The sequence below is a fragment of the Chrysemys picta genome, chromosome 10 (assembly GCF_011386835.1).
Source record: "Chrysemys picta bellii isolate R12L10 chromosome 10, ASM1138683v2, whole genome shotgun sequence".
NCBI lineage: Eukaryota > Metazoa > Chordata > Testudines > Emydidae > Chrysemys > Chrysemys picta.
Window position 1 is genome coordinate 51,844,099 of NC_088800.1, and position 26,474 is coordinate 51,870,572.

Sequence of the window (26,474 nt, forward strand, 5' to 3'; positions counted from 1 at the left end):
GGCTCAGCTCCGAGTGAGACTGGGCTAGGAATCCCTTCTCTGGCAATGGTGCAGACTTAACCTACCTTTTTTTTTTTTTTAAGTTTAAATAAAAATAAGGGCCAATGAGAGAGTCCTTCTTGAGCTCATCAGTTCAGAAGCCCTTACTAAAGGGAAGGAGTATCAATGACCCTTTCTGGCTGTAGGAGAGATCTTTACACCCAATCCTCCTTGGCCACTATGTGTGCAGATACTTCACAGCACACCATCTTTGGGAACAGCACGTAGCAGTACAGCATGTTCTGCAGCACACAGGCACGACAGGGTGCATTACAGACACTAAACACCTCAACTCTATTTGTCATTCTTTTAAGTTAATGTCAAGTTTTAAATAAACACAGAATTTCAATGAGCATTTGTGGACATCTGGGAGATTATGCTGGAGCACAGCACAGTGATCTAAGCAGCGTCTACTGAAGTGCAATCCGAGGTCAGGCTAACCAGACAGCGCACTGTTGTCCATTCGATACTGATCTAGGAGGTGCACGTCAACAAGCAATGCGAATTCTGATCACCCTGGATCAAGTTTCCCAGAGACTCAATTTCAGACTCTCATCAGCTGCATGATAGAGTCAGATGTGCTTTAAGTTTCAACACCGCACTGCACTCAGATTAAGCTTTGAAATGTCACATTATGGAACCTGGGCATCACTGTGAGCTCAATGTAGACCTCTGCTTAATGGGCAGCTATGGTCAAAACAAAAACAAAATATTCGATTGCATAAGGAGTAGGATGGTGATTAATTCGGAGACTATTATAATGCCATTATATAAATCAAAAGGTGTGGCCTCATCTGGATAGTGCGTACAGTACTGCTCATTGCATCTACAAAAAGATATTTCAGGATTAGAGGGGTTCACAGATGGACAACCAAAAAGACAAAAGGTCTAGGAAAATTCTCCTCTGAAGAATTACTGAAGTGACTAGGACTGCTACCTTTTAAAGAAGAGGAGTAAGAGGGGACACGGTAGATAGGGATTGCTATCTATATAAGCAGCAAAGGAAGATTGGGAACTTCTGTTCTCCCTGTCGCATAACAACAACGGGACAGTCAATCAAACGAAAAGGGGAATTCAAAGCCAGTAGAAGGAAACATCTTTTCACACATGTAATTGAACTACAGAACTCAGTGCAACAGGACGTGGAGTCCAAGAACTTAACAGGATTCAAATATCCAGTGTTTTCATAATGGTACACGGTTTGTGGAAGGGGTATTAAAACCTCATACTTCAGGGCTTAAGTCAATCTCTATTAGATCAGGGTGAGACCTATATGGGGGGCAGATTCCCCTCACCTTCCTGCCTCAGGTCTTACACGTTCCTCTGAAGCACCTGGTGCAGACCCCGATGCAAGATACTAGACAAGATGGACCACAAGTCTGATCCAGTCTTGCAATTCCTACCTTCCCACCGAGGACACTTCATGCAAATATCACACTCCATTCTCATTGTTCTCTGCTACAGAGTCATGTTATTGCAGTAAGCCTTGATCCCAAGAAATTGAATGCAGTCTATGCCCTTTTAGTTTTGGGGTCTGTTCCCTGTTCATCATAGGGCTCCCCCTCTGTCCAACTCTTAAACTAAAGGATGGAAGCCAGGACCCAACAAAATCCAGGGCCAGCTCTCTGGAAACAGATGTGGAGCCCCACAACCAGGTTTCTTTCCTTCTTTCCCTCATGTAGTTCTTTCCCTGTGTGATTTGGGAAACCAGGCATTGCATCTGAAAGGATTTTTTTTTTTTTTTTAAGTGCAGGAAGGTTGTGTGGGAATTGAGTGACATGCTGGAGGAGGAGCAAATAGGACCACACTGGGAATAGAGGATGGTGGTCTTGTTGCTGGGACTGGGTGTGCAGATGGTGTAGGCTGACTATAGTTTTACAGTGTGGGAATCCAGCTAACAAAAAATTTTGGTTATGTATCCCAAATTTTCATGGGCCACACACTGAAAAGAGGATCTGTATTAATGCTGCAATGTGAGTTACTATGATGAAGAGGGGCATTAATTGCACCAAAGCAGCTTACGTAAACTGTGCCTGGAGATTAGGTATGTCATCTTTATATTGCACTGAAATCTCATGAACTAAGGGTGCAAAGCTTTCAACAGGACCACAGCAAAGCACTACATTATATCGGCAACATTTCAGCTCTCTCTTTGGGTGTGCTACTTACTAAACAGGAAACGGTCTGGTCATCACCAGGTTATTCTAATGAAATGAACGAACGAGGAGTCTGGCGGCCCTTGAAGAATTCCATGTGGATTTCAACAATTTCCACCCCACCATCAACCTCAGCTTGGACCAGTCCACACAAGAGATCCACTTCCTGGACACTACAGTGCAAATAAGTGATAGTTGCATAAACACCACCCTATACCGGAAACCTACTGACTGCTATACTTACCTACATGCCTCCAGCTTCCATCCAGGACACATCACATGATCCATTGTCTACAGCCAAGCCCTAAGATACAACTGAATTTGCTCCAATCCCTCAGACAGAGACAAACACCTACAAGATCTTTATCAAGCATTCTTACAACTACAATACTCACCCGGGGAAGTGAGGAAACAGATTGACAGCGCGAGACGGGTACCCAGAAGTCACCTACTGGCCATCACTCACAGCCCTCAGCTAAAACCTCTCCAGCACATCAAGGATCTACAATCTATCTTGGAAAACAGTCCCTCACTCTCACAGACCTTGGGAGGCAGGCCAGTCCTCGCTTACAGACAGCCCCCCAACCTGAAGCAAATACTCACCAGCAACTACACACACACACACACACACACACACACACCACAGAAACACTAACCCAGGAACCAATCCCTGTAACAAACCCTGTTGCCTACTCTGTCCCCATATCTACTCTAGCGACACCATCAGAAGACCCAACCACATGAGCCACACCATCATGTGCAGCTCATTCACCTGCACATTTACTAAATGTGATATATGCCATCATGTGCCAGCAATGCCCCTCTGCCATGTACATTGGCCAAACCAGACAGTCTCTACATAAAAGAATAAATGGACTCAAATCAGACATCAGGAATGGTAACGTACAAAAGCCAGTAGGAGAACACTTCAATCTCCCTGGACATTCAATAACAGATTTAAAAGTAGCCATCCTTCAACAAAAAAACCCTTCAAAAACAGACTTCAAAAAGAAACTGCAGAGCTACAATTCATTTGCAAATTTAACACCATTAATTTGGGCTTGACTAGGAATTGGGAGTGGCTGGCTCACTACAAAAGCCATTTTCCCTCTCTTGGTATTGACACCTCCTCCTCAGTTATTGGGAGTGGACCCTGACTGAATTGGCCTGGTCAACACTGGTTCTCCAGTTGTAAGGTAACTCCCTTCTCTTCATGTGTCAGTATATTTATGCCTGCATCTGTAATTTTCACTCCATGCATCTGAAGAAGTGGGGTTTTTTACCCACAAAAGCTTATGTCCAAATAAATCTGTTAGTCTTTAAGGTGCCACCAGACTCCTCGTTGTTTTTGTGGATATAGACTAACATGGCTACCCCTCTGATTCTAATGAAAAGCATTACAAGTGAATTGAAGCATGCTTTCAAAAGCTATCTATATTCTCTCTCCAGTCACACAGAGACTTCACCATGTTCGGAGACACTGGGCTTGCTGCCAAGATAGCTTAGAAACGTAAACTCACCAGAGTTCCAACTTGACCCTTCTGCCATCCAGCAAGATAGTGGTGGTCTTGTAGTCAATTCCTGCAAAGAAACCAACAAAAGCTGAACAAACACTGAGCGGGTCTTTAGAGACACAAACATGCAATCTACTTTCCCCAGCTGCTGACAGTTCTGCAAACCTTTGAACCATAGAAGATGCTGCTTCATCCCAATACACTATCAAGTACAGATGGAGTGCTTGGAAGTAGAAGAGTGATCACTCAAGTAGCTCCACTGGAAAGCACTTTCTTTGATGCAAGAATTACCCTTCCCCCAACCATGTTTAACCCTTTTCATCGTATCCAGGTGTGACGGGTTGAATCACAGAATCCCCCTTGGAAGCTGCCACCTGATGGGCCAAGACCTACTGCCCCTACTTTCCTGCAGTCAGCTTAGGACTTCAGTGCCCTGCCTGGTTTGAGCCAGACTCGCTAGTTTGCTGCAAACCCACACACAAGGTCTGAATTTCTTGCCCCAAAGCTGCAGACTTAACTGAAAGCAGCTTACAGAAGTGTTCTTGTCTTTAACACTCAGATGCCCAACTCTCAATGGGGTCTAAACCCAAATAAATCCATTTTACCCTGTATAAAGCTTATACAAGGTAAACTCATAAATTGTTCGCCCTCTATAACACTAAAAGAACAGGAGTACTTGTGGCACCTTAGAGACTAACAAATTTATTAGAGCATAAGCTTTCGTGGACTACAGCCCACTTCTTCGGATGCATATAGAGTGAAACATATATATACACACATATATCTCCTCAATATATGTTTCACTCTATATGCATCCGAAGAAGTGGGCTGTAGTCCACGAAAGCTTATGCTCTAATAAATTTGTTAGTCTCTAAGGTGCCACAAGTACTCCTGTTCTTTTTGTGGATACAGACTAACACGGCTGCTACTCTGAAACCTGTCTCTATAACACTGATAGAGATGCACAGCTGTTTGCCTCCCCAGGTATTAATACATACTCTGGGTTAATTAATAAGTAAAAAGTGATTTTATTAAATACAGAAAGTAGGATTTAAGTGGTTCCAAGTAGTAACAGACAGAACAAAGTGAATTACCAAGTAAAATAAAATAAAATAAAATAAAACACAACACGCAAATCTACATCTAATACAGTAATATAACTGAATACAGGTTAAAAACTCACCCTTAGAGATGTTTCATTAAGTTTCTTTTCTCAGACTGGACACCTTCCTAGTCTGGGCACAATCCGTTACCCTGGTACAGTTCTTGGTACAGCTCAGATGGTAGCTAGGGGATTTCTCATGATGGCTGCCCCTTTGTTCTGTTCCACCCACTTATATATATATATATATCTTTTGCATAAGGTGGGAATCCTTTGTCCCTCTGGGTTCCCACCCCTCCTCACTGGAAAAGCACCAGGTTAAAGATGGATTCCAGTTCAGGTGACATGATCACGTCACTGTAAGACCCCCAAGCCTTCATTCCTCCCAGCCTGACTCACAGGAAGGCTTGCCTGCAAACAGAGCCATCCAGTCAATTGTCCTGGTTGATGGGAGCCATCAAGATTCCAAACCACCATTAATTGCCCACACTTTGCATAATTACAATAGGACCTCAGTTATATTTCATATTTCTAGTTTCAGATACAAGAGAGATACATTTATACAAACAGGATGAACACACTCAGTAGATTATAAGCTTTGTAATGATACTTACAAGAGACCTTTTGCATGAAGCATATTCCAGTTACATTATATTCACTCATTAGCATATTTTTATAAAATCATATAGACTGCAACATCACACCAGGTCTTCCAGTCTTCAAGAAAAAACTGAAGATCCTGGTTACATGGAATTTATTGACTTGTAGCACTACCCTGAATGGCAGTGCTGAGTATTAAGTTCAAGCTTTTACACTGATTAACTGGAGAGTTGGCAACTTTACATCAAAGGCGCTTTTAATTTATTTAGCCTGAGAACCAAGAATCTTCCTTTCAGTGAAAGAACATCACCTCCTGCAACTTCCACTAAGTGGAACTATGATCTAAAATTGATGCTGAGAGGTTCACCATGGAGACTGATTCCATGTTCAAAAAGATGAGACTGGAGCATGCAACAGAACTGAATATTCTTAGAGAACCTACTATATATAGCAAATGTACTTATAAGAAAAATGAGTTCTTATCTCACTAAAAAATAAGTCAGACTTCGTGACAAAGGCACTATCTCAAATTTCACTGTATTAGAAGAACAGTTACCTCCTCCCTTATCACCTACATATATATATATACACACACAGCATTACATCAAAATCAGTTTGAGAACCGTGCTCCAAACCACAAGGGGCAAGTCCAAAAACTCCCCCTGCTAAATCTGCTGAGAAGTCAGAAATGTATTGCAGCACCTCACAGCTTCTTTGTTTCTGCAGAGAGGATAGTTGTAGGAGAGTCCTATCATGTCTTGTAAATGTCAGAGGTAAATGTCAGGGACTGGTGGTGGCTGATGCAACTAGGAATTGTGTTTCTTTTTCATTTGCTTAACTGATGAAGTCTTAAAATGATATCCATTTAAAAAGGAATCTCTTCTGTTCAAAGACACCTTACAATGGGGAGCTCAATTCAAAGTTATGCTTTCCCAGATTTCTGTGGAAGAGTGTTTTTCCAGGCTATTCATGCATTGCCCAGGTGGCAATACCATTTCACCTTGCCTGCTCCTTGTTTAAGTTTTAAGAACTCACCAGTAGGAGGTGTTCACAATACCTAGACTACAACACAAACATTGTTTAAACTCTTCAAAGTTTAGTCACTTGGAAGTGAAAGTTGTTAGTCTAAGATGAACCATGTGACTCGTATGCTATTTGGGTCAAGTAGGGCAATGAGCACTCTTCCTCTAGAGACGCTTGGAAAAGGATCAGTCTGAAGTAGGACAGTTTATAAATTTTGCTAAAAATCTGAACCAGAATTCTATTGAGCTGTAGGCTTAACAGCATAGAAATACCAAAAAAGTTCCTGACGTAGGCCATGTTAACAGTTAAGTCCCATTTATTTGAAGGTGTTTGAAAACTTCTGGATAAACAAGGATTTTTGTTAAAAATCAGGGAGCCAGTCTGCTTGCCGTCTGCCTCAGTTTCAGAGAAGCTGGATCTCCTTCCAAAGAGGTTGGATGGAAAAGGCTACAACATTCCTAGTGAGCACACCCCCTTTTAAAACTAGCTAACATGCTGTTCATCACACCACAGGTATGTGGGGAACAGAGTGCACCCCACAAAGCCAGGTAGCTTCAGGTGTGCTTTTCAGTGCTCTGGATTTAGGGAGCCAGGAGTGTAGTGAAGTTTACATTCCCAGTGGCAGTGCTGTAAAGAGAGCTTAGGCTACAGTCCAACACTGTTTAACCAAGCAGAGTGCCATCTTCACAGACACAACCTACCATGTTAAGGCTTAACCTTTTCTTCCCCTCCAGCTAGATTTCTCAAGTCTGGAATTAAAAAACAGCCAGCTGTCAAGTTACCAAGTACATTTCCTCTCTCCTGCAACAAAAGTCCTTGCCCAATAACCTATTAATAGCTACAAGATTGGTTAATAAAGCAAATATCCCACCCAGCCATCCGATTTCTACTGATGAAAAGTTAAAGTTGAGCTCTGATTGGGGGGCTATAAAAAGCCATAAAGATAGTTATCTTGAATTCCAGCTATTTCCAGTACTTAATCACACAGTACGTACAGTTTATATTTTAGCTTCACCTTAAGACAAGCCACCGATCTGGATTTACTTCCATAGATAAAGATCTCTAGAGTCCCAATCCACAAGCTACTTGAGGTCAGTCAGTCCAGTCCCTGCATTAATGCTGGTGATTGCTCCCTCCCATAAAGGAAAGACACTGTAAGAAAACATCCAACCAAATATCCCTTAATGGAACACTGACCACCCCAGACACAGCATTGCTCTGAGGGGGTTCTGTTGGGGGACAGAACTAATTAAGAATGCTGCCTTGTTTCAGCTGCAATGCCCCTGGAGGCTCTGCTTCATACAGAGGTGCCCTGCTGTTTTTCATGCGCCACAGCTCTCTGCATGAGGAAAGCACTCAGATGGAAAGCTCTCTGTGCCAGCGTTCAATTGAATTAATGGAACACTTGTAAAAGTGCTAAACCAAGCTGACTACGGGGAATAGCAGCATATTCTTATGGGCGCAAAGGCCATGTGCTTCCAAAATACCTTTGCCAGGGTGAAACTAATCACTTGGCTATTGTTTCTTTTAAAAGCTAGCAGTGCTTGATTGGCTCAGGGAGGGTGGAATAATGCAGGCTTGAATACAAACCGCAAAAATACAAGCCTATTAAAGGAAGAAAAAAGGTATATGTAGTCTCCACTTTCATTAGCCGCCTACTCTGTACATGAACAAAAATTCCTAGTACATTCTGAACAGGCAGCAATTACCCTGTTGTGAATTTATGCTGGTTAGTCATAGCAGCAGTGCTTTCTGCAGTACTATGTAAAAACAGTCTGTGTACTTTAAAGAATCAAAACAGACTAAGAAGGTCTTTGGGCATGGGCACATCTACAATAAAAGCATTAAGCAGTGGGCAAACATCTCTATCAGGAGGTTACCTAGCAGCCTCTTGCACTCCTACTTCAGACATGGGTGTGTTAGAAGCTTAGATAGAGGCAGAGGGTTAAAGCAGTAGCCCTTCACCTCAAAGCCTTTGTTCAAATGACTGAGTTTGGGGGTTTCACTTTAGCCCGCATTCCCTCCCCCGCAAGTCTCTTCAGACACTGCTCAGACACAGCTGGCAGTCCGGGCCTCACTCAAGCAGAGAATTGAAAGAATGGGCCATGATAGAGGTACATTGGCAAAGCCGTGTAGCAGAAGCTCAGAGCACCTGCTCCCACTAAGCCTGACTCTAGGCAAATGGCAGTCTCACTCATTAAAACAAGTAAAATAGAAAAAACAAATGTGTAACAGGGATCTAGCTGGTGAACAATGTGACAGCACTCTCCTAAGACTGTACTAAAATAGAATCAGACCAGACATTAGACTGTTTCCTCTCTTTTTTAGGCGATGGGAGTCCCATTCCTGCCAACAGAGGAAGGGTCCCTAGAGTATTTCTAGTGCTTTGCTCAGTCTAATTTTAAATGTCTTATGCAATGGTGCACAGCAAGGAAAGCATCAAGTCTGCCTCCAACTCTGCACTTAAAGTTTCAGGCAGCTGCCCAATAATTTCTGTTTACAACAGTTTAGTTAACTCCTAAAGGCAGCCCATATATTTTTCTATGGTGCTTATTCCTTGGTATTTAAGTGCTGGAAAGGGAAATGGCATTTAAGGTTGTATACCAGCCACACCCATTGACCACTATCACAGCACCCCGCAAGTTTGAGAAGTCAGGAATTTGTATTAGACCAAGTTAAAATCAAGACACTTCTATATCTGCTAGACTTTTCTATTAGTATTTAGACATCAAATATATTTTAACTGGTAACTTGAGACTTGGTAAACTGAACCACCACTACAGCTTGCATAGATTCAAGTTCTCTTGCTGACCTTACCACTAATCATGACTGGCAGTCACGAAATTTCCTCATCCTGTATCAACACCATGCTAAACGTACCTGATCATTGTTAATGGGGGTGGGGAAATATATGTTATATGCAATGGCAACATTTCAGAGGTGTCATTTGAAAAAACACGTACATATGCACAGAGCTGTACAGGTCTGGCCTATAGCACTCAATAAGGTTCTTTCAAGAGCGTTAGCCTGTGAGATTGTGCATTTTATGTCCTTGAAGGCTGAGGGGAGATATGATTGCTCTCTATAATATATCAGAGGGATAAATACCAGGGAGGGAGAGGAATTATTTAAGCTAAGTACCAATGTGGACACAAGAACAAATGGATATAAACTGGCCATCAGGAAGTTTAGATTTTAAATTAAACAAAGGTTTCTAACCATCAGTAGAGTGAAGTTCTGGAATAGCCTTCCAAGGGGAGCAGTGGAGGCAAAAGCTATATCTGGTTTCAAGACTAAGCTTGATAAGTATATGGAAGGGATGGTATGATGGGACAACCTAATTTTGTCAATTAATTGATCTTTGACTATTAGTGGCAAATATGTCCAATGGCCTGTGATGGGATGTTAAATGGTGTGGGATCTGAGTTACTACAGAGATTTTTTTCCTGGGTGTCTGGCTGGTGAGTCTTGCCCACATATTCAGGGTTTAGCTGATCGTCATATTTGGGGTCGGGAAGGAATTTTCCTCCAGGGCAGATTGGCAGAGCCCTGGGAGGTTTTCACCTTCCTCTGCAGCGTGGGGCACGGGTCACTTGCTGGAGGATTTTCTGTACCTTGAAGTCTTTAAACCATGATTTGAGGACTTCAATAGCTCAGACATAGGTTAGGGGTTTGTTACAGGAGTGGATCTGTGGCCTGCGTTGTACAGGAAGTCGGACTAGATGATCATAATGGTCCCTTCTGACCTTAAAGTCTATGATTCCATGAATACATTTACCGGTACATACTACCGCATTCCCTTCTGAAGCCGATACACACATCACACTCACCCATAATCAATAGTTACCATTTTAATTTTAAAAGATTATACATGTTTTAATTAGAGCAGAGACATTCCCTTAGGCAGTATGTGTCTAACTACAGCTATCAGGAGTTTGCTCCCCATTGAAAGCACCAGGCTAGAACAGACAAGTGAGCCAGGTGGAGTCATGCTTGATTCGCTGCACATTTGCTACAACAGATCCGCAGTTCAAGTGTGCAGGGTTATGCTTTTCTTTTTTGTCCCATTGATTTTGCAACTGAGAGATGAGTCAGGGCATAGTATTTTCATGTTCATCGGCCACTAGATGCCACTGTCGCACAGAAACTTTTGGCAATGCGACAACCTACTGCTCAGCCATGACAATACTTCTCTCGGGTCTTTTTGCAGTTTAATTTGTCAGCTTCTAAAGAAAGTTTGAAATTGATTTCTGAGAGAGTTAAAAAATTGTGGTTACAGAGTTTCCCCCCCCCCTTTGAATGTACAGTCTACCAGTAGCAAAGTACAGCTCATTTTGAAATAGAGGTCTCATAGGTTAGCCAGAATTAGTTTCAATTCCATGCCGAACAAGGGGTGGGAGGGATAGCTCAGTGGTTTGAGCATTGGCCTGCTATACCCAGGGTTGTGAGTTCAATCCTTGAGGGGGCCACTTGGGGATCTGGGGCAAAATCAGTACTTGGTCCTGCTAGTGAAGGCAGAGCTGGACTTGATGACCTTTCAAGGTCCCTTCCAGCTCTAGGAGATGGGATATCTTCATTAATTATTATTATTATATCTACTAAGGAGGCCCATACTTGCTACTATTGTGGCATATGCAATATCTATGAAAGAGTTAGTCCCATAGGCTAGGTAACCTTGTCCTACCCTCAGGATGCACAATACTAAGAAAAATATATTCTGATGTAGGGCTTATTTGTCTTTTTGTTGGTTGAGCACGAGATCACTTAATATCTTGATGAAAATATTTTGGACATGTTGCAATGGATGAAGTCTGGAAAACCCGTGTGAGCTGCTGTCTCTAGGCCAGAGTGCATTCTAGCTCTTCTGCAATCTTTCTAACTCAACTATAGCCTGTTAGATACTAGCCCAACTTGAGATTTTGTAAGTAACTAAAGCTATTTGGCATAAGATGCTGTAACTGAAGGTGAAATAGATCACCATATCAGGCTGCCTGCCTGCCTTGGCTCCGTGTAGGTCCCAGAAGCAGCTGGCATGTCCCTGGGGCCCCTAGGCGCAGGGGTGATCAGGGAAGCTTTGCGTGCTGCCCCCGCCCCGAGCGCCGGCTCCACAGCTCCCACTGGCCGGGAACTGCAGGCAATAGGAGCTGCAGGGGTGGCGCCTGTGGGCATGGGCAACTCATACCACACACTGCACAGAGCCGCCTGGCTGCGCCTAGGAGCTGGACATGTTGGCTGCTTCTGGGAGCTGCGTGGAGCCAGAGCAGGCGTGGACCCTGCCTTAGCCCTGCTGCACTGCTGACCGGGAGCCGCCTAAGGTAAGCGCTGCCCGACTGGAGCCTGCATCCTGAACCCCCACCCGCACCAATACCCTGCCCCAGCCCTGAGCCCCCTCCTGTACCCCAACCTCCGGCCCCAGCCCTGAGCTTGCTCCTGCAGTCTGAACCCCCTGGCTCCAGGCCAGAGCCCCTTCCTGCATCCTGAACCTCTCATTTCTGGCCCCACCCCAGAGCCTACTCCCCCAGCCAGAGCCCTCACCCCTGCCCCAGCCCAGTGAAAGTGAGTGAGGGTGGGGAGAGCAAGTGACAGAGGGAGTGGGGATGGAGCCTTGGGGAAGGGGCAGGGTGGGGCAAAGGTATTTAGTTTTGTGCAATTAGAAAGTTGGCAACCCTAATTCCTCCCCCTTGAGTAGTAAATTTTGAATCCCTGGTGCACTTTCAGGTGGACCAGGAATTACTAGCATTATGGAAGCTTCCAGATCCTGCTCCTAAAGGATTCCAAACCCATGTGATTTGTTTTGATTCTCTGCAATAAGAGCATCCATTAGCTATAAGGAAAGTTAAAGCCAGCATTTTTCATGGGAAAATGCAGCCACCTTCAGGAGAGCGGGATCAGTCATAAATTGCAGCAGGGCTGGCTTTAGGCCGACTCCCCTGATTCGGGATCTGCGCCTAAGAGGGCCCCGCGCCCAGTGGTGAGCTGGAGCCGGTTCCCAAGCTCCGGCAGCTGACCACCCCGCCCCCGGCCCAAACTCACCTCATCTCACCTCCCTCTCCTCCCCTGAATGCTCCGCCCCCTTCTCCTCCCCCCTCCCCTGCTTCCCGCGAATCAGATGTTCGCGCGGGAAGCCTGGAAACAAGCAGTGGCAGGTAAGCTGGGGTGGGGGCGCGAGGAGAGCTCCAGGGAGGCGCAGCGCAGCCCAATCCAGCTCCGGCCTGGCCCCAACCAAGTGGCTCCGGCCCCGTGGCGCGGCTCTGGCCTGGGCCCCAGTCCTGGCAAGTGGCATAGTAAGAGGCCGGGGGTGGGCTGGATAAGGCAGGGGCAGGGAGTCCAGGGACAGGGAGCGGCTTGGGGGGAGAGTTGGATCGGGCAGAGGTTCTGGGGGGGGCGGTCAGGGGATGGGGAGGAGGGGGTTGGGTAGGCGTGGGAGTTCTGGAGGTCTGTTGGGATGGTGGTGGTGGTGGTGGATGGGGTCAGGGCAGTAAGGGGACAGGGAGCAGGGCGAGTTGGGTAGGGTCCTGGGGGGCAGTTAGGATGCTTAAAACTTAGGATGCTTTAAAAGGTGTACTACAAACGATTTTGTTGTTGAATTGGCATTGCCAAGCCTTTACTGCTTCTTATTACAGGGACCTGGCAATGGTCCTCTTCCCTTTTTTTTTTTTTTTTTAAAGTCATATTAAACTTTTAGGACTGAAAAGGTTTTTGTCCAAGTCTACGGCCAGAGCAGTAGAAAAGAGTGCATGCCCTTTTTCTCCTTTGTACATCATCCTGGAAGCCCTATTCACAATAGAATCAGAACAACACTATATCACTGTTTAAACATGACTGTGACTAGCAGCATGATAGTGCTTTTTTTGGATCAATGTGAACAGATTGTTCTTCCCTCCCTCAAGGGCTGTGCTAAGCCAGTCCCTGAAGGCTAATAGCCCTAGGTAATACTTCCCACTTATATCTACACAGCATGTTTACAGAGGAGGGCAAATATAATTTTACAGACAGGGAAACATGCATAGAGGTGAAGTGACTTAGACAAGCTCATAGAGTAAGCAACCAGTCCCTCATTGACGACCCCACAATTTTCCTGCCTGATTTTGACCTGCCCCCTCGCCAATGGTTCCTGTTGAACAGGTTTTGGACCAGGCAAGATCTCTGTGCAGCTAACCAGTATCGCTGGGGCTTTCGTGACAGCCCTTTGTGCAGCTGCGGCGCAATACAGACGACGATGCACATTGTCGATGAATGCCTGCTGACTAGGTTCAGCCGTGGCCTAGAAGAACTGCATCATGTCACTGAAGATGCCATCGCTTGGCTAGACAACTATGCACATGCCAAATTAAGAGTAAATGAACGGTGGTCTCCATGCTTGATCTACAGGACCACACTGCCTATAATCAGTCTACAAAACATTGTAACAAACAATTACAGCACAGTGTTTGAATGCTGCCATAGCCTGAAGTTTCTTTGAGCAAAATGGAAAAGGCTTTATAGCTTATCTATCCATAAGCCTGGGCCTGGAGAGGCTCTTAGCTATCATGATGTTCTGGACCAAAGAAAATAATCCCCAAAACCCCACCCCAAAAACACAATGACAAATCCTCCTTGTACTGGCTTATTTATAGCTTTAACATATGCTTGCTTTCGTCCCAGAAATTCTTAGTCATTTGTTGCTAGAGATGTATGTATGTATGTATGTATGTATATTTGTTGCATGAATTGTACGTTGATCTGAAATGCTTCATTACATATGTTCATATATACGCTTTTTTACCGCTCAGGGGCTGGTGAATCTTGTCTTCATAGTAGTTTATTTAATAAAATTTTTGCTCTAGCAAAAAAAAAAAAAAAAAAAAGCCAAAACCAAAAGAAACATCTCTGCTAAAATTCATTAAAAAATAAAAAGCCTAAGTCCTACATATCACTTTTCACAAGTAGATTTCAAAGTGTTATACAAAGACACCATCTGCAAAATAAGAATAGTTGAGCTTCATAAATAAGCTATTATTCGTTTTAGCTCAGTTAGATATCAAGAAGGGGAAAATTCAATTTGCCCATTTGATTTTATCTTATATAGGGTCAACATTTTAAAGCTTCATTGTTCTACCCTCCATAGAAGAGCAAAGGACGACTCCTTTCAGAGCATCAGTAAGCAGATGGGAAATAAGGTAAGCTAAGTAGAATTCTGTAACCTAGTCTTGCTCGTATGGCTCTCTAAACAGCAATCTGCTAGTTCTAAACAGCAGACATAATTAGAGCAGAAGGTGCACGACTCCAGGACTCTAGAGACAGCTACTGGAATGGATTTGGACTCTCAGCTGGCAAAGACTAATGAACAACATGTGGCTAGCCCACTGAGCCTCTGGAGAAGGAATCAGATGCACTGGGATGTATTATCCTTGCCTCACAATCCATCTAGTAGTCTCAGTCACAAGAGGAAACAAGAGATGCTGTGGCAGTGCTCTGCTGCAAAGGAGGAAGAGACACTGGGTAAGAAGAATATAGATGATTGAACTTTGCTCATGCAGTGTTGCTGTAGCCATGTCCTTCCCAGGATATTAGAGACAAGGTGGGTGAGGTAATATCTTTTATTGGACCAACTTCTGTTGGTGAGAGAGAGACAAGCTTTTGAGACAAGCTCTCACCAACAGAAGTTGGTCCAATAAAAGATATTACCTCACCCACCTTGTGTCTCTGAACTTTGCTTAGACAGGATAGTTATGTTATTAATATTTACAATGCCAATGAGCTACCATTCTGCAGTTAAGAGTATGGGGAAATTCCCAGGAAGGTATGAAAATAAGAGTGACAGTGGGTCCTTGGTACAGACCATTAGCACTGGAAGAAGAAAGGATTTCTGGACCAAACTCTCCATTAAACATAGTTATGTTTTATTTCCTCTGTTTTGTTTTAAACCTACTCAGATACCCAACCATGTTAACATAAAATCAAACATGCAAAGAGCTAAAATCACAAAGAAAACGTTGGGATTCCATACTTTCTGGATCACAAAGGATAAGCGATCCTGGATCTATTTTTTTCTTACAAGGAAGAACTGATTCAGAGTCACATGGAAAATTGCTACCAGTGACCACAAGCTACCTGAATTCATCACTACAAGGAATATATTCACAGAATACATCTGTCTAAGGGTAAACTCTGAGGCATGCACCATACAATGAAACAAATGGGAAAGTCTCTGAACATCTAGTTAATGGAATTGTGATCAGTAAGGACAGGTTTATAATCAGTAAGCCTTGACAGTTCTCCCATTATTACCCCCTGACCTGAACAACAGAATTAGAGGTTAAAAGGAACATTATATAGATTTGATAGTGTTACAAAAATTTCTTTAGAGTCAAAACTTGCAGTACAACTGTAAAAAAAGTAGCGATATATCAAGTTGGGGGAAATGCCAAGTGGGGCACAAACAGGGATTCAAGTTAGATCTCTACTGAAGGTTTCATGAACATCTGAAATGTTACTAAAATTCACATCCTTAAGATGGGAGATACTGTCAGTCTCAGGGAGGACACATACAAGAGAGCAGCTAGGGAAATCAGAAATATGAACAGAAAGTAGATAGTCACATTTTTGGAAGAGAGACTTTCCATATAGCGTGGTTTGCAATTTCAAAGATTCTATGGGAGAGAAAAGCCTAATTTCTAGCCCTAGAGCCCAAAAAATAATAGCGAGCATGTTAGGTGTGTGACAGCAAGAAACCAATGCAATTTGGGGCTCCATTGGAACGTCACGAAGCAGGAAGTTAAGACAGAGTTTCCTAAACTGTGGCCTGTGGACAACTGGTGATCCATGGGAAACTGGCTGGTCACATGGTACAAAAACTCCTGGTTTCTAGAACAGATAGAGTATACATGGGAGATTATAAAAAGGACACTTAGTGCACTAAAGCAGCTACACATACTTTCCTGATGTAACTTTTCCCTGTAGGTAGTTTCTGTAGTTGTCACAAACGTTATATGATTTGACAGCGAACAGGGAAAGTGGCAGCCCATCTGATTGCAAATGGGAGCGGAAGCAGCCATAGATTCATAGATTATAGGACTGGAAGGGACCTCGAGAGGTCATCGAGTCCAGTCCCCTGCCCGCATGGCAGGACCAAATACTGTCTAGACCATCGCTGATAGACATTTATCTAACCTACTCTTAAATATCTCCAGAGACGGAGATTCCACAACCTCCCTAGGCAATTTGTTCCAGTGTTTAACCACCCTGACAGTTAGGAACTTTTTCCTAATGTCCAACCTAGACCTCCCTTGCTGCAATTTAAACCCATTGTTTCTGGTTCTATCCTTAGAGGCTAAGGTGAACAAGTTCTCTCCCTCCTCCTTATGACACCCTTTTAGATACCTGAAAACTGCTATCATGTCCCCTCTCAGTCTTCTCTTTTCCAAACTAAACAAACCCAGTTCTTTCAGCCTTCCTTCATAGGTCATGTTCTCAAGACCTTTAATCATTCTTGTTGCTCTTCTTTGGACCCTTTCCAATTTCTCCACATCTTTTTTAAAATGCGGCGCCCAGAACTGGACACAATACTCCAGCTGGGGCCTAACCAGAGCAGAGTAGAGCGGAAGAATGACTTCTCGTGTCTTGCTCACAACACACCTTTTAATACATCCCAGAATCATGTTTGCTTTTTTTGCAACAGCATCACACTGTTGACTCATATTTAGCTTGTGGTCCACTATAAACCCTAGATCCCTTTCTGCCGTATTCCTTCCTAGACAGTCATTTCCCATTCTGTATGTGTGAAATTGATTTTTCCTTCCTAAGTGGAGCACTTTGCATTTGTCTTTGTTAAACTTCATCCTGTTTAACTCAGACCATTTCTCCAATTTGTCCAGATCATTTTGAATTATGACCCTGTCCTCCAAAGTAGTTGCAATCCCTCCCAGTTTGGTATCATCCGCAAACTTAATAAGCGTACTTTCTATGCCAATATCTAAGTCGTTGATGAAGATATTGAACAGAGCCGGTCCCAAAACAGACCCCTGCGGTACCCCACTCGTTACGCCTTTCCAGCAGGATTGGGAACCATTAATAACAACTCTCTGAGTACGGTTATCCAGCCAGTTATGCACCCACCTTATAGTAGCCCCATCTAAATTGTATTTGCCTAGTTTATCGATAAGAATATCATGCGAGACCGTATCAAATGCCTTACTAAAGTCTAGGTATACCACATCCACTGCTTCACCCTTATCCACAAGGCTCGTTATCCTATCAAAGAAAGCTATCAGATTGGTTTGACATGATTTGTTCTTCACAAATCCATGCTGGCTGTTCCCTATCACCTTACCACCTTCCAAGTGTTTGCAGATTATTTCCTTAATTACTTGCTCCATTATCTTCCCTGGCACAGAAGTTAAACTCACTGGTCTGTAGTTTCCTGGGTTGTTTTTATTTCCCTTTTTATAGATGGGCACTATATTTGCCCTTTTCCAGTCTTCTGGAATCTCTCCTGTCTCCCATGACTTTCCAAAGATAATAGCTAGAGGCTCAGATACCTCCTCTATTAGCTCCTTGAGTATTCTAGGATGCATTTCATCAGGCCCGGGTGACTTGCAGGCATCTAACTTTTCTAAGTGATTTTTAACTTGTTCTTTTTTTATTTTATCCGCTAAACCTACCCCCTTCCCATTAGCATTCACTATGTTAGGCATTCCTTCAGACTTCTCGGTGAAGACCGAAACAAAGAAGTCATTAAGCATCTCTGCCATTTCCAAGTTTCCTGTTACTGTTTCTCCCTCTTCACTAAGCAGTGGGCCTACCCTGTCTTTGGTCTTCCTCTTGCTTCTAATGTATTGATAAAAAGTCTTCTTGTTTCCTTTTATTCCTGTAGCTAGTTTGAGCTCATTTTGTGCCTTTGCCTTTCTAATCTTGCCCCTGCATTCCTGTGTTGTTTGCCTATATTCATCCTTTGTAATCTGTCCTAGTTTCCACTTTTTATATGACTCCTTTTTATTTTTTAGATCGTGCAAGATCTCGTGGTTAAGCCAAGGTGGTCTTTTGCCACATTTTCTATCTTTCCTAACCAGCGGAATAGCTTGCTTTTGGGCCCTTAATAGTGTCCCTTTGAAAAACTGCCAACTCTCCTCAGTTGTTTTTCCCCTCAGTCTTGATTCCCATGGGACCTTACCTATCAGCTCTCGGAGCTTCCCAAAATCTGCCTTCCTGAAATCCATTGTCTCTATTTTGCTGTTCTCCCTTCTACCCTTCCTTAGAATTGCAAACTCTATGATTTCATGATCACTTTCACCCAGGCTGCCTTCTACTTTCACATTCTCAACGAGTTCCTCCCTATTTGTTAAAATCAAGTCTAGAACAGCTTCCCCCCAGTAGCTTTTTCAACCTTCTGAAATAAAAAGTTGTCTCCAATGCAGTCCAAGAATTTGTTGGATAGTCTGTGCCCCGCTGTGTTATTTTCCCAACATATATCCGGATAGTTGAAGTCCCCCATCACCACCAAATCTTGGGCTTTGGATGATTTTGTTAGTTGCTTGAAAAAAGCCTCATCCACCTCTTCCACCTGGTTAGGTGGCCTGTAGTAGACTCCTAGCATGACATCTCCCTTGTTTTTTGCCCCTTTTAGCCTAACCCAGAGACTCTCAACACTTCCGTCTCCTATGTCCATCTCTACCTCAGTCCAAGTGTGTACGTTTTTAATATATAAGGCAACACCTCCTCCCTTTTTCCCCTGTCTATCCTTCCTGAGCAAGCTGTACCCATCCACACCAACATTCCAATCATGTGTATTATCCCACCAAGTTTCAGTGATGCCAACAATGTCATAGTTGTATTTATTTATTAGCACTTCCAGTTCTTCCTGCTTATTCCCCATACTTCTCGCATTTGTATATAGGCATCTAAGATACTGGTTTGATCTTTCCTCCCAGTTTTGTCCTGACTCTTTCTCTCTGCCAATATAGCCCACACTCCCTCTCGTTTCCGACCCATCTCCCCGGTCTCCATGTTCCCCACTTACCTGTGGGCTTTGCTCACCTGTCCCCGTCGAACCTAGTTTAAAGCCCTCCTCACTAGATTAGCCAGTCTGTGTCCGAATAGGGTCTTTCCCCTCCTCGAAAGGTGAACGCCATCTCTGCCTAGCAGTCCTTCCTCGAATAGCATCCCGTGGTCTAGGAAGCCAAAGCCCTCCTGGCGACACCATCTTCGCAGCCAGGCATTCACCTCCATGATGCATCTGTCTCTGCCCGGGCCCCTACCTTTGACAGGAAGAATTGAAGAGAATACCACCTGCGCTCCAAACTCCTTCACCCGTACTCCCAGAGCCCTGTAGTCACTCTTGATCCGCTCAGTGTCACACCGCGCAGTATCATTTGTGCCCACATGGATGAGTAGCATGGGGTAGTAGTCAGAGGGCTGGATAATCCTCGACAATGCCTCCGTAACGTCTCGGATATGGGCCCCCGGCAGGCACCATACCTCCCGAGATGAAATGTCAGGGCGACAGATGGGTGCCTCCGTCCCCCTCAGCAGAGAGTCTCCGACCACCACTACCCTACGTTTCCTATTCGCAGTGGTGGCAGCAGACTTTCCAGCCTTAGGGGTACGAGGCTTCTCCTCCTTTACTGTAGGGAGTGATTCATTCTTTCCTGTATCAAGAAGAGCATAACGGTTACCTATAACCACGGCAGGAGGGTTCGGAGCAAGGGTGGAGCACTGCCTGCTGCCAGAAGTAACCAGCTGCCAGTGTCCACCCTGAGCCATCTCCTCCTCCACCAGTGGTGTATCAGCAGTCCTGTGTACTGGGACAGCTACCTCAGCTGTCTCCACATGGACACTGTCGAGGAATTGCTCGTGGATTCGGATGCTCCTCAACCTAGCCACCTCCTCCTGTAGCTCTCCCACCTGCTGCCTGAGAGATTCCACCAGCAGGCACCTCTCACATTGGATGGTCCCCGCAGCCTGGATATCAGTAAGTGGAAATTGCAAGTTACAGTCTTTGCAAAACCACACCAGGATCTGGGTAGAGGCATCCATGCTCAGGCGCTCTGTCTGGCTACAGGCACAGGTGGAGGAGACAGTAGCAGTGCTGGCACATAAGACCAGACGACAATATATGGTCCATGAAAGGGTTTGACAAATCCTGCTTCTACCACATATGGCTCTGGAGCAGGAGCATCTGGAATACTGCATTCAGTTCTACATACCACGTTAGCAGAAAGGTTGACAAATTTAAGGGAATTCAGAAAAGAACAAAAGTCAGGAGACTGGGTTGATGAATGAGACTAGATTAAAAGAGCTAATGATACACACTTCGGGTCCTGGTCAATTTGGGAGTTGAAGGAGTGAGGAAGAAGAGATTGACATAGGACTACAACTATTTGAATCAAGTAAACATTGAGAAGAGAGGAAATTGAGATGATCCAGTGGGAATTAACTAGGAATAATTGGATGAAATTAAGAAACAGGAATTTAGGTTAGGAAGTTTTTACAGCTATCCAACAGTGAAATTGATTAGACTGTACATAAGGTCAGGAGTGAAAGACCAGTCTATTGAGACATTTAAACAATGGACTGAACAGTATATTAGTAAGTGTACAGGAGGGAACAATTTTATATTTTCAGAGAGTTACAGACTAGATCTTTTCCTTCAGATTTCTGATAATATTGTCACTAATTGGGAATAAATCACTTGAGCAAGGAAACAGTGTGTACAGCTCAAGCAATTGATGGAACAAAAGGCATATATGCTCACATTTGAGAGGTGTACTATGCCTTGGCAGAATCCTTCGGGAAATGTACGTTTACTGTATGCACTACATTCAAGCAGCTGAAAATTCTCTCCCCTCCTTTCCCACAAGAGTACTTATTAAAAACAAACTTCATCTGAACTAGCTCCTCCTGCATATCTAAAAGGCTACAGCACTGTAGCAGTCACTTGTTCTCAGTTTTAAATTTCTGCTTTAATGTAGGCTATATTTAACTATTTTCTGTCCAATGCAAATTATAGAGCAACCAGGGATAACTCTCCACAAATTCAACACTGCCTTTTATTCAGATTACAAGAACTAGAGGTTACAGAGTATTAGCCTTAGAATTACTGTGCGGTGTGTGGAGGCTACCTGGCTTTGTACTGAGGTGCTGGTGTCAAGCAGAGCATAATCAAGATGAGGACCAGAAAAGGAGGCGGTGTGATTCTCTCTCGATGAGCTGTGCAAGAGGCTACCTCTGAGAAAGCAACTGCTTTTTCAATATAGAGCATGTTGAGTGTTTCTTGCAGGTGCAGCACCATTGTGAAGGTCTGTTAACAGAATGTGTCAAATGCAGGAGATGCCTTCTGTTCAGAGATTGCAATGTTAGGAATGTTCAGTCAAGGGAGCTGGCAGTCTGATAGGTAAATATTCCCAAGTGCTTTACAATCTACTGCTGTTCAGATGTTAAACACAGAGTTTCACTAGTGTGGGTAAGAGCAGCAAGATTATTTGAAGGTCAGGCTTGTAGCAAAGGTGATGTTCTGGATGGGCTTCATAAAGCCAATAACTTTGCCTTATTAACAAACTGATGGTATCTTCCCTCCAAGCCAGTCTTCTTCATAGGTCTTGCAACATAGGTCGTGACAAGTTCCAGAAGCAAAATTTAAATGCTTGATCCTCAATAGGAGCACTTAATATGAATTAGTCCTGAGCAGCCAGTAAAGTAATCTGGTCGTAGACCTCTCCAATTCAGTAGCTGATGGCAGAAGGACAGAGTGGATATAATAGGTGACATTTACACACCTGGGTTCAGAACGCTTTTTCTAAGATGGAAGGGTAATTTAAAAAGGCATTTTTGCAGCCTACAGAATTTGAGTGAGTTTTACATGTAATGCTGTAAAATGGCTCTGCTTAGGGACATAGAAAATGCTATAGTAGATCAGACCAATGGGCTGTCTAGTCCAATACCCTACAAGTGGCCAATATCAGACACGTCAGAGAGAAGAGCAAGAAACCTGATAAGGAATATTCGCACACAGTGAAAGGGGTTATCTGTCCACTTAATGACTAGCTTATGCTCTGAAGCATGAGTGTTTATATCCCTTATTTTTTATTCTCATGCAACTGCAGAGGTTCTTATTATCCACAAAGTGTCTATGTGGAACTGTGCTAAAATCTTGGACTATCTTGTGGTTATAAATTCCACAGGCTAATTATGCTTTGCACACAGCGACAGACTCCTTATGCCACACGTTGACCCATGTTCTGGATGGCAGAGCAAAATGCAGAGACTGTCCATCCAAAACTTTAATTTGGGTGAGTGACCCACAGCAATAGCCTTTTGATTCCAGATTAGGCCAATGATCCCTCCTGCAGCTGGCTGGATAACAGGAGTTTCCTGACAGTCAAGAGTTGCAATTGTCTTCTTCCTCTGCCCCAGACAAACTCAGTCACTTTTCCTAGACTGCACATTGGCTTAGACTGCCCCACCCCCTCTGACCATTCGTGGAAGAGGATCATGACCCCTAGAACACCAACAACTTAACTGGTTATACTCTGAGTGGAGAATGATGGGTCACTGCATGTTAAAAGTCAGAAACTAAGAGACAGGAATAGTAATTTCAAATCTGTGTTGTTACAAAGCACCGTCCCACAGACCTTGTAACAAAAGCAACATTTCCACTTCTAGATTTCAGTATTCAACAAAACTTCTCTGAAGAGATTATTAAAGTAGCTGGTAGCAGTAATTCCAATACCCAGGAACTGAGACGCTCATTGCGGAGCTGGCCTGCAAAAAGCCATGGACACTGGCTGATCCACAAGCAGCAGTCCTGGCCCCAGCTTCTCTATCATATCCAGCGTTAAAGATGCTCCAATAAGAATGTATGAAGTAGGTTGGGGAAGAAGGGGTGCAAAATTATACATGCAACACAAATGAGAGCAATGAATCAGTATTTCCCATGTCATCTATATGGAATGATCATGTTCCCCACAAATCCTTTAATTTGAAACACTACAGCAGGCAGAAGCCACCTGGGACCCATTTTCCTGCATAATGACTGTATTCCACAAGGAAGTGGAAGCTATAACAGAGGGCTGCTTTGAAAAGATGGTTGTTCCCCATGGAGTCAGACAGGCATGCAGTGAACAACAGGAAGCAATGTCTGCTTTATGGGGACCTTCTGCATTGGCAGCAGGAAAGATTCACTACCTTCTCCGCCAAAAGGTCCATGGAGGCTTCAAAGTTCCTTGTAATTATTATTTCCCTGGCACTGTTTTAGCAGTCATCTTCCTTTGCACCACTACAGACAGACACACCGTGGTACCACAGCCCTCAGGGACTATAAAATAAAGCATGAAGTCAGATTCTAAAAAATGGCCACTCATCTGCCCTTCCTCTGCATTTACATTCTCATTCCGAGGAACAGTTTCAATGTGTATTACCTGGCACACAATATGGCCTATTTTATATAGGTTTATACATTTTCATCTGAGCTTTGTTTGCTTGTTTACAGATCTGTAGCCAGAAAGGTCCATGGTAAGATTCACTCACGTAAAACAGATGCATTAGAGCTTACAAAACAGAAGGTGAACCCCAAAAGATCAGGAGGATAGAGTTAACGCTCAAAATTCTGACTGACCTTCCACTCCTAACGGCTCCCTTCCGGTCTTCACAAGAAGGTGAGTGAAGGACGGAGTTATCAGTCTTGGTTGTGAGACTGAGCTTTGAATGGTTTCTTGCTTGTTTGCATAAGTTAACACAAACATTAACAGTTTTTCATTCCATTTCTCTAACAAAACCATCAAATGAGTCCATATGGCCCTCTTCACTCTTGCACACTGACAATGTAGCTTACCTGCTATCAGTTTAAAGGGTATTTTATACTATGGTATGCAATGAGTGCTAGTTATACATTCAGAACTTTCTATCAGCTATGAAAACAGCTGATGGGAATGGTATAGAAATACCCCACATGCACACAGGATGCAGGTATTTAGGATCCCTGATAATGTAGTAACAATGGTATTTAGAAAATATTGCCATGGCATAAATGCACAGCAAAAGAAAATGCAGTTAACCTTGAGGAGCTACTTTCCATCTATAGATCACAAACTGTAAGTGGCCCTAAGTCTTCCAGAAAAATCCATTACAAATAAATAAACATTGTCTTGAGCTAAAAAAAGTGAAGCTTTATGTTAAAACAATGGATAAACACAGAAGACACCTGAACCTAGATTTACCAGTGGTAAGGAATTTCTCAGCTCAGAATTATAAGCCATGGAAAGATGGGGTTTCCAACGGATGTAGAGCGTGACAGAAGCTTTTCATATTCATCCAATTTGTGTATTCTTTAAATATCTTATTTAGTAGATATAAAAATGCTCATCTTCACTGCCAAATAATAGGGATATAACTTGTTTAAAAGATGCAAGGTGAGAGAGGTAAACAACCACAACCAGTCAACTCAGGCCTGTGCTTTCTATGGTCAATAGATTTCATTTTTAAAAGATATAGTAAAGTTCCCAGGTAGGATAATATCAGAATAATGCCCGATAGTACATGAAGTGCTAGGACTGAAGTACCAGTCAGATCAGAAGGAGTGGAAACTATTTACTGATAATGTCACTACACTGGAAACAGTTAATAAAGCCTCTTTAATTTGATAGCAGCAAGGGAAGGTCTCAGTCTACACCAAGCACTCTGAAAGAACCATAGTGACTATGACAATTATGCTCTCTTACAGTGCAGCATGCTGGTTTCTGTCTCTTGCCTGGTCTATCCAGTAGCCATTTGGTCTAAAGCCTGTGGCACTTCCTGCTCACCAGAACATCAAATGCAAGATCTATTCTTGCTGCAGGTCATGATGGGCTGCAGCTGCAAGGAGCTTTGAGTCTTAATTCTTCACTCTTAAATTCTTTGTTACTACATGTGGCCATTAGGAGTTATGACTCTTCCTCTTTTAAGTCCAGGAATTTATCCCTAGAAGTGGTCAAGCAGCAGCATACCCATGTTTGGGAAGGATCTGCAGAAGCTTCATATTAGTTGCCTCCAACTAAAGTGTAAATGGTTTGGACTACATTGCAGAAAGTGGGCTTGGGTCTGGGAAACTGGGGTACCCAGAACGAACTGACAAGAGGCTTAGCATCGGGGCATCAGAAGATCCTGAAAATGAGGGAAAACAACTTACCTGCTGACTTGCAGTTACTACAGTTATGAAAGACTTTAAACAAAACTTGCTCTGAACTCTCTCCCTGTGTATATCCAACAATTTTTTTCATCTTTCACTTAAAATGTAAACCAGGGGTCAGCAACCTTTCAGAAGTGGTGTGCCGAGTCTTCATTTATTCACTCTAATTTAAGGTTTCGCGTGCCAGTAATACATTTTAACGTTTTTAGGTGGTCTCTTTCTATAAGTCTATAATATATAACTAAACTATTGTTGTATGTAAAGTAAGCAAGGTTTTTAAAATGTTTAAGAAGCTTCATTTAAAATTAAAATGCAGAGCCCCCCGGACCAGTGGCCAGGACCCAAGCAGTGTGACGGCCACTGAAAATCAGCTTGCGTGCTGCCTTTGGCATGCATGCCATAGGTTGCCTACCCCGATGTAAACTTTGGCACATGGACGGTCTGTGTTTGGTGAGTGTACAGCACCTAGCACAATGGGGTTGTGCTTAATGACAGGGGTTCCGAGGTACTGTACAATACAAATAAGTATTGCAAATTGGATTTTGTACATGGACAGCAGCAGAATTCATGTTCTGACACACCTGCAAAGAGTCCAGATTTGTAGAATACTTCATTCTTCAGCTTCTCTCTCTGCAATCCAGCAGAGAGAACTTAAGCAGCTAGTTTCCATTCACAGTAGAACTTTGTTCAAGGCCTCATTTAAGGATAGCAACTGCATCTGAAAATTGTGTTCTGAGCCAGAAGCAAATCTGTTCCTAAAGTTCCAAACAATTCCAATGAACACTCAGGAAGCCAGAGAAACAGTCAAGGCTCAGTCTAGAATTGGGAATGTTAAGTGGATTTGGTCTTCAAAAGAAAATCAAGACTGATTTTATGCATAGAAGCAACACAGACAAAAGTTT

General features: G+C 43.4%; 1 protein-coding gene across 2 annotated transcripts in view; it reads right to left on the reverse strand.

Moving 5' to 3' along the window:
• Nucleotides 1–26,474, reverse strand: part of RAB40C (RAB40C, member RAS oncogene family) — a 67,717-nt gene that overhangs the window by 23,700 nt on the left and 17,543 nt on the right. For both annotated transcript variants that reach the window (XM_005295573.5, XM_005295572.5), the window contains exon 3: nucleotides 3,716–3,776. In XM_005295573.5, the coding sequence (XP_005295630.1) occupies nucleotides 3,716–3,776 (61 nt within the window). The remainder of the gene's footprint in view (nucleotides 1–3,715; nucleotides 3,777–26,474) is intronic.